This window comes from Apodemus sylvaticus, chromosome 4, assembly GCF_947179515.1.
Source record: "Apodemus sylvaticus chromosome 4, mApoSyl1.1, whole genome shotgun sequence".
Classification (NCBI taxonomy): domain Eukaryota; kingdom Metazoa; phylum Chordata; class Mammalia; order Rodentia; family Muridae; genus Apodemus; species Apodemus sylvaticus.
The window spans coordinates 65772543-65788780 of record NC_067475.1 but is presented as its reverse complement, the minus strand read 5'-3'; the positions used below and the strand labels follow the sequence as shown (position 1 = coordinate 65788780).

At 49.6% G+C, this 16238-nt stretch overlaps 1 protein-coding gene across 1 annotated transcript in view; it reads left to right on the top strand.

The window, feature by feature from the left end:
* The window catches only part of Notch2 (notch receptor 2), a 134620-nt gene that overhangs the window by 105908 nt on the left and 12474 nt on the right, over window positions 1–16238 (top strand). Inside the window, exons 19-26 of the mRNA XM_052179657.1 lie at window positions 38–239; window positions 1866–2019; window positions 2275–2459; window positions 3819–3951; window positions 9477–9713; window positions 12876–12988; window positions 13667–14172; window positions 15596–15943. Coding sequence (XP_052035617.1) covers window positions 38–239; window positions 1866–2019; window positions 2275–2459; window positions 3819–3951; window positions 9477–9713; window positions 12876–12988; window positions 13667–14172; window positions 15596–15943 — 1878 coding nt within the window. The remainder of the gene's footprint in view (window positions 1–37; window positions 240–1865; window positions 2020–2274; window positions 2460–3818; window positions 3952–9476; window positions 9714–12875; window positions 12989–13666; window positions 14173–15595; window positions 15944–16238) is intronic.

Sequence of the window (16238 nt, the reverse complement as noted above, 5' to 3'; positions counted from 1 at the left end):
CTCACATAGCTGATGTTGTCTCTCATTCGCTCCTCAGCTCCTGCTTCAACGGTGGCACGTGTGTTGACGGAATCAACTCTTTCTCTTGTTTGTGCCCCGTGGGTTTCACTGGTCCCTTCTGCCTCCATGACATCAATGAGTGCAGCTCTAACCCGTGCCTGAATGCGGGGACGTGTGTTGACGGCCTGGGTACCTACCGCTGCACCTGCCCCTTGGGGTACACCGGGAAAAACTGCCAGGTAATCACCTTCCCTCCGCTCCCCACAGTAGCCCAGGACTCCGGCTAGTTTCCAGGCAGGATGAACCATTCGAAAAGAGAGGGCAGCATCTCAGGTGGTCCCTGAGGTACTGAGCCACCTTCTTGACAGCTAGAAGATTCTAGACTGGTGACACAGCAATGCCATACGAGCTAACAAGCTTCTGGTTGTTTGAAGAGGCTTACCAAGAGGAAACTGGCTGACAGTGAGCGCGTACGTACCTTTCACAGTGCATGTGCAGGAAGAACGGTTGTGAGCTTTTCATTGCTAACTTAAAAGAAACAAAACAACAAAAACAACTTAATAGGTTTGTTTGGGTTTGTGGTTTTAGAGATTTCAGGCTTTGCTGGCTGTTTTCGTTTATGGGCTTGAGACAAGGGTACGTGTCCTGTGACAGCTGGTGTAGGACTCTTCTCATGGTGGCCTGAGGCAGAGGGGGGCAGGGAGAAGAGGGGGGAGGGGAAAGACAAAGGAAGAGAGGGAGATAGACAGACAGATGAGGCAGGGAACGCCAAGAACAAGAGGTCGCTCCCTCGGACATGCATCTAGTCAGCCACTTTTCCATCTGGCATCTCCTCTAGTTTTCAGAATTGTTCAAAAATAAAACCATCATTGAGAACCAGACCCTCAATACATGAGCATCTGAGGTCATTTCATATTCGGACACAGGACAGAACAGAACAATCAAAATCAAATCAGTAAATACCAGGTATAGTTAGCTAACAGGGTAATGCTTTGCAGTGTTATAACATGGCCATAACCAAACTGTATATCTTTAAAACTCAAATATATAAATATAAATCTGTATATAATCTTAGGATGGAAGGAGTCATCATAGGGAACTAACTTTCAGTTCATGGAGGAGAACCAGCCTCCACCTGATGCCCAGAAAGGATAGTTTCTACACCTTCTAAGGTCACAGCACATGGTAATTTAAGCTGCTTCACACCTTCAGACTTATACAGAGTAGCAGACCTCGGCGAGCTCATGAGTAAGGGACTAATTACAGAACACATTTGATGACATTGGACCCCAAAGCAGCCACCTCCACATGAAGCAGCATGGTCTTGTCCTGTCCCTCCCTCCACTGACCATTTCTCAGGCAGCAGCAGTCTGTGTCAGGGATGCAGCTCCCCTGTCTACCTCATGACATTCATGAGCCTGGCCTTGAAAATAAGGTTTTGGACTATTTTGGCTTTTGAATTGGATCATTTCACCCATCTTCCCCATGGGCAGGGCTGGTCAAGGTGCATGAGATCCTGCAGTGTTAACAGAGGAAGCGAAGGCCCAGACAGCAGCTGTAGCCCTGGCCAGCCTCGCAAGGAGGCTGTGTGTGCTCATAAAGTCATGTCTAATGCTCTGGGATAACAGCTGGCTGAACCTCTAGAGCTGTTAGGTTCCTGGGGTAAGACTCTTATAGAAGATTCTAACTTTTAAAATGACACCGGCCAGACAAATGAGGCTGTAAAGTGACACAGTGTCCAGGCCAGTGAGTCAGTGAAGGCCTGTGTGAAGGCGGCCTTCATTTGACATCTTGTAACACTGTAACTTAGAGGCCCATCTCTGGTAATGCTTTTTGATGTATGTATACCCCTGCCTCCCCCTCAGACCCTGGTGAACCTCTGCAGCCGGTCTCCATGTAAAAACAAAGGAACTTGTGTTCAGGAGAAGGCAAGGCCCCACTGCCTGTGTCCGCCAGGATGGGATGGCGCATACTGTGATGTGCTCAACGTGTCCTGTAAGGCAGCAGCCTTGCAGAAAGGTGAGCTCGCTCGCCCCTCAGCACCAGGTACTGACATACATGCTGGCATCTTAAGGCACATGGTACTGGGGGATGGGTCTGGAGAAAAGCTAGATGAACGTTCAGAGATCCCAAAGAGAAAGGCGGTTGAAATGAAGACCTAGACTCAGATAAGAAAATCCTAGAGCAGCCACCAGCTGGGCCCACTCGATTTTGCATTGAACCCGCCACGTGTCACGTTCTTTCTGATGCTTCTCTCTTCATCCGGTGTCCCAGGCGTACCTGTTGAACACTTGTGCCAGCACTCGGGCATCTGCATCAATGCTGGCAACACCCATCACTGCCAGTGCCCCCTGGGCTACACGGGGAGCTACTGCGAGGAGCAGCTTGATGAGTGTGCATCCAATCCATGCCAGCACGGTGCCACCTGCAGTGACTTCGTCGGAGGATACAGATGTGAGGTGAGGGGATGGCCGCGCTCAGGGGGCTCCCAAGGGATGGTGCCAGGGTTAAAGACACTGGTTTTCCAGTTCAGTTGTTTGTGTCCTCGTCGTAGTATTTAGCTGCCAGTCTTCCCGTAGTTCTGGTACGATGTCTTCATAGAATCTGGACCATCTCTCCTTAGCTGGCTGCTCTCTATGTTGGCATCCTGCAGCCTCACCTAGTACAGGAGTCCCCGTGCTTCCTGAAGAGGAGCACAGTTCATCAGCCAATGAGTAGTTCTCTCAAACAAGAAAAAGTGTGGCCTCCCCTGTCATGCCACCGCACCATGCTCGGTGTTACTGTGATGTTTAAGTATGTGTCCTTTTTCAATGTCTGGGCTGATAGAAGTTAGAGCCAGTTAACCAAACACCAGAAGGGGAACCTGAAACCCACCAGACCACCAAGCAACAACAGAAGACCTCTCTCCTGCTGCCTCTGTTGTTTATCTCAGAGCAGGCCACGATCTGTTAGTTCAAAAGCCTGCCGCAGCTGAACTCAAACTTCAATACATCTGATTTTTTTTTTTAATAGCCCAAAGGAGCAGAATTATAGCCATTTAATATTGCCTACCTAGTGTAGCCTGCAAAATGTCAGGCAGTGAGTATATCCTAGGTAGGATCCACTCTGGAGTCCAAGGAGCCCAGACTCCCTCTGGAGCTCGCTCACTGAAAGACAGTTGTCGCTGGGTCATCGAATGTCACCACACACAGTTTTAAGCAACCTCTGTGGGGTATCCCCTCTTTCAAAGTTTGTTTCTCCCCCAACTCTGTAGTCTTGTGCTGTGAGGGACTTCCTCTGCAGACACTGTTGGCATGGTGGTGCCTAAATAAAACTTCCTCCACAGTTGTCTTTTTCCTTATCAAGTCTTGTTTCTTCCAACTCCTCCATCGCCCCCTACCCTCCACCGCCCACCGCCCTCCGCCTCATCGGTTGCCCCTTCACACAATGGTGCAGTGGGTGCGGCAACTTTCCCACTGCAGGCACACGCTGTTCGAGCCTTAGGCTGCTCATCATGTGTGAGGGGTGCAGTACATGGATGAGGAGAGCCTTTTAATTTTTTATTTATTTATTTTTTTGCTTGGGGTCTTGTGGAAATGACCCTCAGAACATAGAGTCCTCGATTTCCTTTAAAGTGGTTTTGGGGGACGTGGGGCTGGAAGAGAAATAGTGAACATGACCCTGCACAAGGAAGTAGCAGAGGATGCAGTGGTTACAGCAGGATAACACACAGTTGCTTAGTGGGATGGAAAGCGAAGTCATGGTAACCAGACCTCTCCCTTGGCCCTGTGGCCGTCTCCGGCAGTGACCCCGTTCTCCTTGTCCCTTCCTCCTGACAGTGCGTTCCAGGATATCAGGGTGTCAACTGTGAGTATGAAGTGGACGAGTGCCAGAACCATCCCTGCCAGAATGGCGGCACCTGCATCGACCTCGTGAACCACTTCAAGTGCTCGTGCCCCCCAGGCACCCGGGGTATGCCGTCTGCTTGACTCTTCCCACCAGGGCCATTCCCTCAGTTGGACAAAACTGAGACAATTTGAAGAAGGCTAGCTTCATTGTAGCCTCTTAACCTCTTCTTCCGCTCTCACTCTGATCTCCTGCCAGATCCGGTTCAGGTTCAGTTGGTTCTTAGCTTATGTTCAGGAAACAGAATCAGAATGGACATAACTCTAGCTAACAGTGTTTTTTGGTGCTTCAAGTAAAAGCAACCAACAGCTTCTTAAAGGAGGCGAATCCACATAGACCCACTTTTTCATTGTTTAAGCTAGCCAAGTCTTGTGTCCATAGAGTGAGGGAATCTGTGAGATGTGCTGTCTCAGGAGGCTGCAGGCAGGAGGATCCTGCACCCACACCCTGCACTGTGGGCACTAGACTGATCAGTGTGCTCTGGGGATTGCCACTTACTCCAGACTGTCTCCTGGAGAGAACATTGCCTGTTAGGGACATGTGGTGCTGAAGGTTCTGTGTGGCCTGTGAGTTGTACGTTCAGGCAGCAGTAAAAAGAAGAGACCCACAGAAAAGGCTTCCTGTTCGCTTAGACATTTGTGCCAGTGCATTTGGATGACTTTTCTTCCTAGAGATCAAATTTGGCTAAATTAAGGCAGAAGAATACTCCATTAATAGGTATGTAGTGCAGAATGAGTCTTCTGGAAGGGAGAGCTGAGGACCAACCTGCAGCTGTCTTAAAATTCATTACATGGAAAGGAGTGTTGGCTCCTAGTCTAGAAATAGGAAATTCTATGGTTGAAAGAGTCGGACTCAGTTCCAGATGCTTTCTTACTACTGTATTCCTTTGTGTTCACTCATCCATCCACCCATCTACCCACCCACCCACCCATCCATCCATCCATCCACCCACCCACCTATCCAACCACCCACCTATCCACCCACCCAGGTGTCCATCCATCCATCTACCCACCCACCTATCCACCCACTCACCCGTCCATCCATCCACCCATCCACCCACCCACCCACCCACCCACCCATCCATCCATCCATCCATCCACCCACCCACCCACCCACCCACCCACCCACCCATCCATCCATCCACCCACCCACCCACCCTTCCACCCATCCATCCATTCATCCACCCATCCACCCACCCACCTATCTACCCACCTATCCATCCATCCATCCATCCATCCATCCATCCATCCATCCATCCACCCACCCACCCACCCACCCACCCATCCATCCACCCACCCACCCATCCATCCATCCACCCACCCACCCACCCTTCCACCCATCCATCCATTCATCCACCCATCCACCCACCCACCTATCTACCCACCTATCCATCCATCCATCCATCCATCCATCCACCCACCCACCTATCCAACCGCCCACCTATCCACCCACCCATCCATCCATCCACCCATCTACCCACCCATCTATCCACCTATCCATCCATCCACCCACCCACCCACCCACCCATTCATCCACCCACCCACCCATCCATCCATCCATCCACCCATCCATCTACCTATCTACCCACCTATCCATCCATCCATCCATCCTCCATCTTTCATGACAGGGCTTTTTTAGTAGTAAAGCTAAATGCATAAGATAACCAAATTGATTCTCTGTCTTCTCCTTTGGGAGATTCATATCCATGCCCCCCTCCATCTGTTCTCCCGCTTCTCTCCCAGACTCCTCTTTGTCTCTCTCCCTCTTCCCCCTCTCCCTCTTCCCCTCTCCTTCTCTCTCTCCCTCTCCCTCTCCCTCTTTCTCCAGTCCTTATTCCCATCTTCCTCTCTTTCCCTCTCCATCTGTTCCCATCCTTTCTTCCTTCTCCCCCCAGTCCCTCTCCCTCTCCCATCTTACCCTTTCCCCATCTCTCCCTCCTTTCTTTTCCTCCCTCCCCCTTCTTGTCCCTTCTCTCTTCCCTTCTCCCCTCTTTCCCCTTCTCTTCTTTCACCCCACATCTCTCTTCTTACCTCTTCCCTCTCTCCTTTGGTCCCCAGAATCCCAAATAACCCCAGCCTCAAATTCACTATAGGCATGTACTACCATGCCTGGTAGTTAATGTCTTTAAGTAATGGGTATTGGCTAGGACAAGCCACAATTCTGGTGGTAGCTAATTATATATATCAAGTCTCAGATAACACAATAGTGGTTTTGTTGGTTTTTTGTTTGCTGTTTTGGCACTCAGACTTGCACAGGTGTTGGGTTGCTGCCTTTCTCTGTGCGTTGGGGCTGTAGCTCCAAGGCTGCCACAGGAAAGTTGGAGAGAATGTACAGGCCTATCTGTGCGGGGTTTTCGCTCTGTGTGGAAGTGACACACATGTCCCTAGGGGTGTGTGTGTCAGAACCACTCACTAGTGTTCTTCCATGGCCTGTGGAAGCTGAGAGTCTAGGAGAGGGCATGGGTTTTGTACTCTACCACAGACTGCCAGGTAGACATAGACGCCTCCAGTCCCAGAATGGGACATCTCCTAAGACAATGACATATTTGTCTTCAATCAATCAATCAATCAATCAATCAATCTCTCTCTCCCCCCTCCTCCTCTCTCCTCCTCCTCCTTTTCTTTCTTTGTGTTTGTTGTTGTTGTATTTAAACAGGGTTTCTCTATGTATCCCTGGCTCTTCTGGAACTCATTCTGTAGACCAGTGTGGCCTCAAACTCAGGAATCTACCTGCTTCTGCCTCCTGAGTTCTGGGATTAAAGCCTTGTGCCACTGCCTGGCTCCTAAATACTTCTTCATGGCAGCTTAGAATAATAATGTATTATATCTATTGATCTGTTGACTGTTTCTGAGCCAGCTCCTCAGATGTGTCTTCTCACTGATGTTGCTGCTATGGTCTTCACTGAGAGCGTAGCAGTTAGTCCTACCGATGGTCTCTCAGGCTACCTGGCTCTTCTTGGCAGTGTTTCCAAGATTGCCTTTTAAGGGTCTGTTATAGAGTGTGGTTCTCTTCCAGTGTGTCTTGCTTGAATGTTTGTTGGATTATACCTTGTGTGCATGGTCTTTCCAGGTGCCTGAAGCAGTGTATGTATATTTGTTCTGACTTTTCCTCTCTGGCTATCCATCTATCCATCTGTCCATCTGTGACTGCTCCCAGAGACTCTGGAGCGCTCTCATAATACAATGAGTTATTCCAGTGCTTGTTCTCAGCACTGTACCCAGGTCTTGGATGTTGCCTGCTCACACCTCCTGCTCCCCAGTGCACAGGCAACCTGGAACATTTCTGTTGTTTTGCTGTTTGCATCAGGCTAAGAATGAGGTCACACTCACTTGGTAAGCTATGCATTACTGATAGTTCCATCCACATGGAAGCTTTATGCTTCTTTTACTCATGATTCCAAACATCAGGTATCCTCTGCGACTGGGCACACGGCCTGGCATTGCTGATCTCTGCTTTCTGGTTCCCAGGCTAATCCAGTCTGTCCCTAGGTGAGGTGGTCTGTGCATGTGGGCAGGGATGAACATGTCCACACGTGCATAGAAAGACATGCAGTAAAAACACAATCCCCCCCCCCTCCAGTGTGCTTACCCTCCCCAGCACCGCACTCTCCCTCTCCCTCACAGTGTAGACACAGTGTGTCTCTAGAGGAGTTAAAGGGCCATCTTTCAAAATCGCATTATGTGTGTAGGAGCCAGATACAAAGATGGTTTTTATCTCCTCCATTTTTAACTCTGAAGATGTATCAGAGATGCATCAAAGATGCTGTTTTTCTCTTGACCTTTTTACTTAATTGGAATATTCTCATATCAAAATAGGGAACTTCTTCAGTATTTTCTCATAGCTTCAGAATTCCCCTTTATGACAGCACTATGTATTGTGTTTAACTGGTCCTCTAGTGGTAGACATTGGGGTTTTTTAAAGCACACACGTAAGTGCATGTTACAGAATGTGTTTTCAGAAATGGAGGCTGCCAGGCTATTATACCGGGTTGCCTTTTGAGTGGCAGTACTGGCTGCATCCTCTCAGGGAGCCACCTTCCTCTGTGCAGTTCAACATCTAGCTTATGTACAAGTTACTGTTCTCCCACTGAGATTTATCCCTCCTTTGCATTATACTATTCTGTCTATCCTTAGTATGTGCACAAGTTGTTTGTCTTTGCTGTGTGATGTGGATATTTTCCTGATGTGCTGAGGTTGTACCCTTTCAGATGTCTTATTCTGAGGTTGGAATCTTTTGGATGTCTCTGGTGATTTTTTACATGCAGATTATTTCTAATCATGTTGAATTTATCCATCTTTTTTTATGTCTGCTTGCATCTGAGTGGTAGTTGATTTTATCCTCCATGCTTCAAGATTTCTAAAAGCATTCTTCTGTGTTTTTATCCTGGATTAGAATCCTGAAGTAGCTTTCCCATGTGCCTGGATGGTTGGTGTTTTCTACAATGACTTGAGATGGAACTTTGTCGTTCTAAGCTCCAGTGCCCTTGGGTACCCTGGTTGTTGTTGTTGTTCTGTCCATCCAGCTGCGAGAAACTTTCAGCCATGAAGGACTCTTCTTCATGCTCTCCTGGCTGTGGTTTGGTTTTTCTATATCATTTTTGAGTCAGTTTGCCATTAAAAAGTACTGCTGATATCTTTTTGAGATCATATTACATTCATATATAATACAGTGAATATGTCTTTTTCATGAAGAGTCGAAAAATCAGATAATGTATGTTTTCCATCTGTTCACGTCTCCTCTGTCCATCCTTCAGAGTGCTTTCCTGTGAGGTCACACATCTGGTGCTGGTGCTCTCAGCCATTTGCCTTTTGAAACCGTTAGGGACAGTGAGGGGCATCTGTATCTGCTTCCTTCTCTTCTTATGTCTTGCTTCTCTTAAGGTATGCCAAAGTGGTAAGTGGTAAGGATATAGAACTAGTTTCATTTTTAACCTTTTCAAATTATTTTGTGGAATAGTCATTGATTTTGTGGAATAGTCATTGATTTTGTAGTTTTTAAGCATGTTCATAGTTATTTTAACTAGATAGCGCATATATCTTAAGTGCATTATTTAGCTAGACTAATCTTCAAATTCTTAACAAGATATTCCCACTCTGTGGTTGTTGGTTTAAATAAAAAATAGTAGTGCACCTATCATCTTTTAAAGAAAAAAAAATCAGTGTTTATAAAACATAAAATACTATTACCCAAAATCTAATCCCAGCACAGCTTATTAAGTAACTAGAGTTTGTTCTGTTTTGAACTGTTTTCATATTTTGATTGGAGTTGATAAATGATGGAAAACTCAGAGTGTCTCCTAAGCTTTGGCTCCCATGCCCTTGAGATGGGACAGTTGTCCCTGCTGCTCTGGATCGAGTGGAGAACAAGTGGAGCCTCGGGATGCAACTTCCTCTTACGTTGCTCACCAGGAAGCTGCATGAACTGCATGCAGCTGTCATGGACTCAGTATTTTTTGCCTTGTCCAATGTGAAAGGTCCCACTATAGATTGAGGAATGTAATCTAGTTAACCTTTAAAGACCACAAGGTCATTTATCCCTTGCTAATGGTGGGTTCAATCGATTTTCGTAATTCTATCTGTCTTCTCTCATAGGCCTGCTTTGTGAAGAGAACATTGATGACTGTGCTGGGGGCCCCCACTGCCTTAATGGTGGCCAGTGTGTGGACCGGATTGGAGGCTACAGCTGTCGCTGTCTGCCTGGGTTTGCTGGGGAACGTTGTGAGGGGGACATCAATGAGTGCCTGTCCAACCCTTGCAGCCCAGAGGGCAGCCTGGACTGTATTCAGCTCAAAAATAACTACCAGTGTGTCTGCCGCAGCGCCTTCACAGGTGAGACCCTCTCAGCCCTTGCTAGTCCTTGCAGGGCAGGAGGCTTAAGTAAGCAAACCATGATCTGTGTGGGAATGTCTGACTCCGACAGCAAGCCAAGACCAGCTTAGGTCAAGGACACACGGCCAGGTTTCCTTCCGTTGGTGCACCATGGGCGTCATGACCAGGCTCACCCTTACCTTTGCTTTTCTGAGAGACTCTTGTGGTGTATGGGTTATAGCATGCTGCAGCAAGAATAGGAAAAGTAATCTGCTGGGGTAGACGGCAAAATTAATGTTTTTCAATTGAGATTAATTAAACAAGGCATAAAACCTGCCATCTTCATCATATTAAACCTACTGTGCATTTAGCACACTCACATTGCAGTGACTGCAGCAACATTCAGCACACTCACTACAGTGACTGCAGCAACATTCAGCACACTCACACTGCAGCAACTGCAGCAACATTCAGCACACTCACACTGCAGCAATTGCAGCAACATTCAGCACACCCACACTGCAGTGACTTCAGTGGCATTCAGCACACTCACTGCAGTGACTATGGTAACATTCAGCACACACATAGCGCAGTGACTGTGGTAGCATTCAGCACACTCACTGCAGTGACTGCGGTAGCATTCAGCACACTCACTGCAGTGACTGTGGTAGCATTCAGCACACTCACTGCAGTGACTGCGGTAACATTCAGCACACTCACTGCAGTGACTGTGGTAGCATTCAGCACACTCACTGCAGTGACTGTGGTAGCATTCAGCACTCTCACTGCAGTGACTGCGGTAGCATTCAGCACACTCACTGCAGTGACTGCGGTAGCATTCAGCACACTCACTGCAGTGACTGCGGTAACATTCAGCACACTCACTGCAGTGACTGCGGTAGCATTCAGCACACTCACTGCAGTGACTGTGGTAGCATTCAGCACTCTCACTGCAGTGACTGCGGTAGCATTCAGCACACTCACTGCAGTGACTGCGGTAGCATTCAGCACACTCACTGCAGTGACTGCAGTGGCATTCAGCACACTCACTGCAGTGACTGCGGTAGCATTCAGCACACTCACTGCAGTGACTGCGGTAGCATTCAGCACACTCACTGCAGTGACTGCGGTAACATTCAGCACACTCACTGCAGTGACTGCAGTAGCATTCAGCACACTCACTGCAGTGACTGCAGTAGCATTCAGCACACTCACTGCAGTGACTGCGGTAACATTCAGCACACTCACTGCAGTGACTGCGGTAGCATTCAGCACACTCACTGCAGTGACTGCAGTAGCATTCAGCACACTCACTGCAGTGACTGCAGTAGCATTCAGCACACTCACTGCAGTGACTGCGGTAACATTCAGCACACTCACTGCAGTGACTGCGGTAGCATTCAGCACACACACACTGACTACTACAGAGATCACTGTACACTCTCAAACTCTTATGTGAAAATACAAGATGTTTATTTTCAGGACTCATTTATCTGACTCTGGGTGCACCTGCCACCCTGCACCTTTTGACATCTGATGATGAGTTACTTTGCAGTGTCTATGCCTGTCATCTTTCTAACTTTGGGAGGCCTGTAAGGACACTTAGAAGATCAGGTCCAAAAAGCAGCTGATGCAAACTGCAGGGAAGCTACTGAAGGCACGGTCCTCCTGCATGGCTAAGACTTGGCTATGCGCCTAGCCTGTTCTTCACAGATGGACTGAAGAGGGCAAGTGCCACCATAGAACAGGAGCTCTGTCCACCACCTACTCACTTACAGTGCCATGTGGAGCTAAAGTAGTCACCAGTACATAGATGTGACATGGTCATAGGCTTCGAAATCTGTCTTGCGCTCTCTGGAACCTGTTGGGACGGCTTATGCTGGGCGTGTGCTCACGTGCCGGAAGCCTGGTGACAGCACAGCCCTCTTCCTAACTGGTAGTTCCGGTGTGGGTGCTGGTCCGTGCTGAGCCCCGCCCAGCCTGATGCCTTCCCTCATCTTTCTCCTCCTCTTTCCTTCTTTTCAGTCTGAAATCCATGCTACCCTTAAAATGCTTGGAATTCTACAAAGAATGGAAGGGATTCCACAATGAAGGTTGCATGGATACAGTAACATCAAACGAGAGATTGCTCTTTCCAGCTCCTGGCTGTTGGCGCAGTGTGGGCTCTGTTTCCTTCATTGCCTCTGAGGATGCTTATATCTCACACACTGACCAGAACTTAAGGAAGAAGGCAGAGGGGTGGGCCAGGGCGAGCTGTGAGGACACCTGAGTGAGTTTCCCACAGTTGGGAAACACTGTCTGCTCGTGTCCATGATGGAGGATGGAAGTGGCCCTCTGAGCTGTGCTGTGAGACATCCCCTCTGATGTCAGTGGGGGCTCCTGATGCTGCCATCGGCCATTTCACCTTAGCGTCTGCCTCTGAGATCCGAGAGGCCCGACATTTCAAATTCTTGTGTCTTAATTCTGAATGGCAAAAGCACTACATTTTAAAGTTTTTGTTATTTTAAATCCCCAAATGACCTCAGGGCAGATGGGACCCTTTTCCTACTGTCTGCCACAAGACCCCAGCCAAGCCCCATATCCCCCTCTCCCCCGTGATTCCAACCACCTGCTCAGTTTATCAGGAAGAAGCAGCCCACAGGTGTCCTTCCTCTGCCTGAGAACCGGGTTTAGAGGAGATGGGCAAAGTCAGATGTGTTTTAAAGCAGTTTGGTCAGAGTAGCCAAGACAAGATGAAAATTCTCCCTAACTCATCAGTCTCCTGTCGGGTGCATGCTCTGGCCTAACGTAGCTGCCCCTGTGTAGTAGTTGAACAAAATGCTAACAGTATTCTTCAGCTTAACAAACGAGACGTACTAAAGCTGAGGTGTAACTTCCCTTTAACTGAGGGGGCTTAGTTTTTGTTTTTATTGGAGTTTGTGTCACTTTTCTGCCTGTCACTTTGAGGTAGATAGTTCTTGTGGGCTTGCTGTCTTGGCAAGACACCTGAGGGACTGGTCTGAACAGAGATGGGCCCTTGTGTTGAGGTCCATGGAGTGTCCTCTTGCTCTCCTGTGGGCTTAGAACCGCCCTGCCCTGCCTCTTGCTGCCTCTGAAGCTGGTTCCCATCCCTTAGGTTAGTGTTTGGTGTCTCTGAGTTAATAGCTGTACCTTTTAAAACAGCTGTTTATGTTCTCTCCTAAGGCCGTCACTGTGAAACCTTCCTAGATGTGTGTCCCCAGAAGCCTTGCCTGAACGGAGGGACTTGTGCTGTGGCTAGCAACATGCCTGATGGCTTCATTTGTCGCTGTCCCCCAGTAAGTGGCCTGCTGCTGATGGAAGGGATGCACTGTCTTCCATATGCTCCAGGGAGCCGAGATTGAGCCCGTGTTTTCGTGCCTCCTCACAGTGTGGCCTGGGTGTTAGTGCCTTGAAGTGGGCGGGGTCTTCCCGTGTTTAGATGTTTTGGTGCGCTCAGACACTAAGCTTCCCAGTCAAGCCTGTCAGCCTTCAGAGCATTACAGGGGAACCACAAGTGGTCTGCTGTCCCCTTAAAGTGGGGCCTGCACCCCTGGCTTCCCAGTCTTGCCCTGATGCTGTGGCAGCCTCCCTGCCCTGCTAGTTAGGCGCCATTCTGCTCCTGTTCTTTAGCAGCAGCCATTGGTGAGTAAGTGCTTCTCAAACTCGAAGGAAGCTTGATTCAGTTTTTGCTGTGCAGATGCCTTTGCCAGTGCCAAAGGCCAGAAGTTCCCTTACACGGAGAGTGCTGCATGGGGTGATACTCAGAGGACACCTATCTAGTAAGGACCTTAAAGTAACGGTGTGCCACATTCACCCATGAGCCGTCAGCCTCACCCGCTGGCTGATTTGAAGAGGTCATTTCTAGAACACAGGCGGCTGGTCCTCGTGGCCAGGGTTTATCTCCCTAGGAGTGTAGGGGAGAGTGGGGCAGCTCCTAAGTCCGTCTGCCATCCTCTTTCCTTGCCATGTCTCAGGGGTTCTCCGGGGCGAGATGCCAGAGCAGCTGTGGACAAGTGAAGTGCAGGAGAGGGGAGCAGTGTGTGCACACTGCCTCGGGACCCCGCTGCTTCTGCCCGAACCCCAAGGACTGCGAGGCGGGCTGCGCCAGCAACCCCTGCCAGCACGGAGGCTCCTGCTATCCTCAGCGCCAGCCTCCTTACTACTCCTGCCGCTGCTCCCCGCCGTTCTGGGGCAGCCACTGTGAGCTCTACACGGCCCCCACCAGCACCCCCCCTGCTACCTGTCAGAGTCAGTACTGCGCCGACAAGGCTCGGGACGGCATCTGTGATGAGGCCTGCAACAGTCATGCCTGCCAGTGGGACGGAGGGGACTGCTCCCTCACCATGGAGGACCCCTGGGCCAACTGCACCTCCTCGCTTCGCTGCTGGGAGTACATCAACAACCAGTGCGACGAGCTGTGTAACACTGCCGAGTGCCTGTTTGATAACTTTGAGTGCCAGCGGAATAGCAAGACCTGCAAGTAAGAGTCCAGGCCTTCGGAGGCCGGGGGAGGAGGGCGCCACTAACACACTCAGCCTCCTGCTCCTGACCACTCCAGGGCTTGGCCCAAGCCGCCTCTGCCTCTCAGATGGCGCCAGCCTTGTCCTGTCGCACGCTGCCCTGTTTTTCCCTTGCTGACAGAGGGCCAGGCCGGGACTGCTCACTGCGTAACACCCCCTCTCTGCCTATCTCTGCCTCTCACATGCTGCCCTTGCGACCATGGGGGAACTAACCTTGGAATGGCCTTGTCTCTGTCAGGCGGCCCCCCAGCCTAGCCTGCTGCAGGATGGACGGAAAGGTCTGTACCTCTCTCTCTCTCTGCTCACCTCTTCCTTTAAGACTAGCTTTTCCATCTAGTTAGGAAGCATGCGCTGAGGGCTGAGCTCGGGCCTGGGCTCCCTGGACCTCAGTGTGGCAGAGACGGGCCAGATGGTGACCTTCCTGATTATCATTGCACTTAACCCCAAGAGAGTCTCAGCAGCTCTGCGAGGCATAGGTGTTGATGATCTTTCCTGGGAGGTGAAGAACTTGCCAAGAACACACAGCCATTTGAGTTGCTTGGTTTTAGTTAAGCACATAGCAAGCCAGTTCCTCCCAGTAGTACAGATGACACAGGTGTGTGGGGTGGATGGAGGAAGCGGGGAAGAGAACCCGGTACGCCTCAGGAGGACCTTTGGTGTTCTTAGTCTTTTGCCTGACATTTTACTGATAGTTGTGCATATACACAACACTGTGTGCGTGCGTGTGTGTGTGTGTTCATTCAGGCTGGCCCTAAACTCCTGAGTCTAGAACTCCTGACCCTCCTCCTTCTGCCTTCCCAAGAGCTGACATTCTAGGCAGGCACCACCACACCCAGATTTTTCTTGGCAGTTGAAAGAGGGTAAATGAGTTAGATCTCATACCCCGTATGAACATTTCCTCACCCCTTATCTTCTGCAACTGTCTTACTCCAGAAAGAAGAAGAAACAGACCATTTTGGTGCACCCCTCTGAATAGCACTTAGATAGTTGGAGGTCTGGGGCAAGCTTGGACTCCTTCTTCTAGAACCCTTTGCTCTTCTTGAGTCAGTGAAGGAGAGGGAAGTGCGTGCCACATTGACCTTGGCTTCAGATACGCATTCTTATACAGAATTCTGCCCTTGTAGTGTGATTGGCTGGGTGGGACCTGCTAGGCACACACAGGATGATGAGTATGACAGTCATTCTCCATTCCAGAGCGCAGGATAGTGTTGAGTGACATAGCTGTATAGCCTGTGGTGTTGGGGTGCATGATTTATGGGAAGTTTCTCTAGACATTGGGGTGCTGAATGAGCCAGAAAAGGCGGGTGGGAAAGTCCACAGTCATTCTGAATGGAGGCCGAGGCTCCAGTGTGTTCTGACGCCCTCCTCCTCTCTCCTGACTAGATATGACAAATACTGTGCAGACCACTTCAAAGATAACCACTGTGACCAGGGGTGCAACAGCGAGGAGTGTGGCTGGGATGGGCTGGACTGCGCTTCGGACCAGCCCGAGAACCTGGCAGAGGGCACCCTGGTCATCGTGGTGCTCCTGCCGCCTGAACAGCTGCTGCAGGATTCTCGAAGCTTCTTGAGGGCCCTGGGCACTCTGCTCCACACCAACTTACGCATTAAACAAGACTCTCAGGGCGCCCTCATGGTGTACCCCTACTACGGGGAGAAGGCAGCCGGCATGAAGAAGCAGAAGATGACACGCAGGTCTCTTCCTGAGGAGCAGGAGCAGGAGACCATAGGGTAGGCTTGTGTTTCTGGGCTTAGAACCTCCCAAAGGACCAGTGTTCCAAGCGACCTCAAAGCTGGGCACTTCGATCCATAGTTCAGCTACTCAGTCCATGAAAAGGAAACTTAAATAGAGGGCCCTCTCATTTAAAACATACAGCCTAGCCTCTTAAAAGTAAAGACAACGATCTGCCTTGCTTGAAGGGTCCTAAAGATCAGCTAAGCAGGAAAGACACAGGTATCGGAAAGGATTTCTCAAATCTGGGATTTCTAATGTTTCTCCAGAGTTGCCAAGAACCTATATTCATAA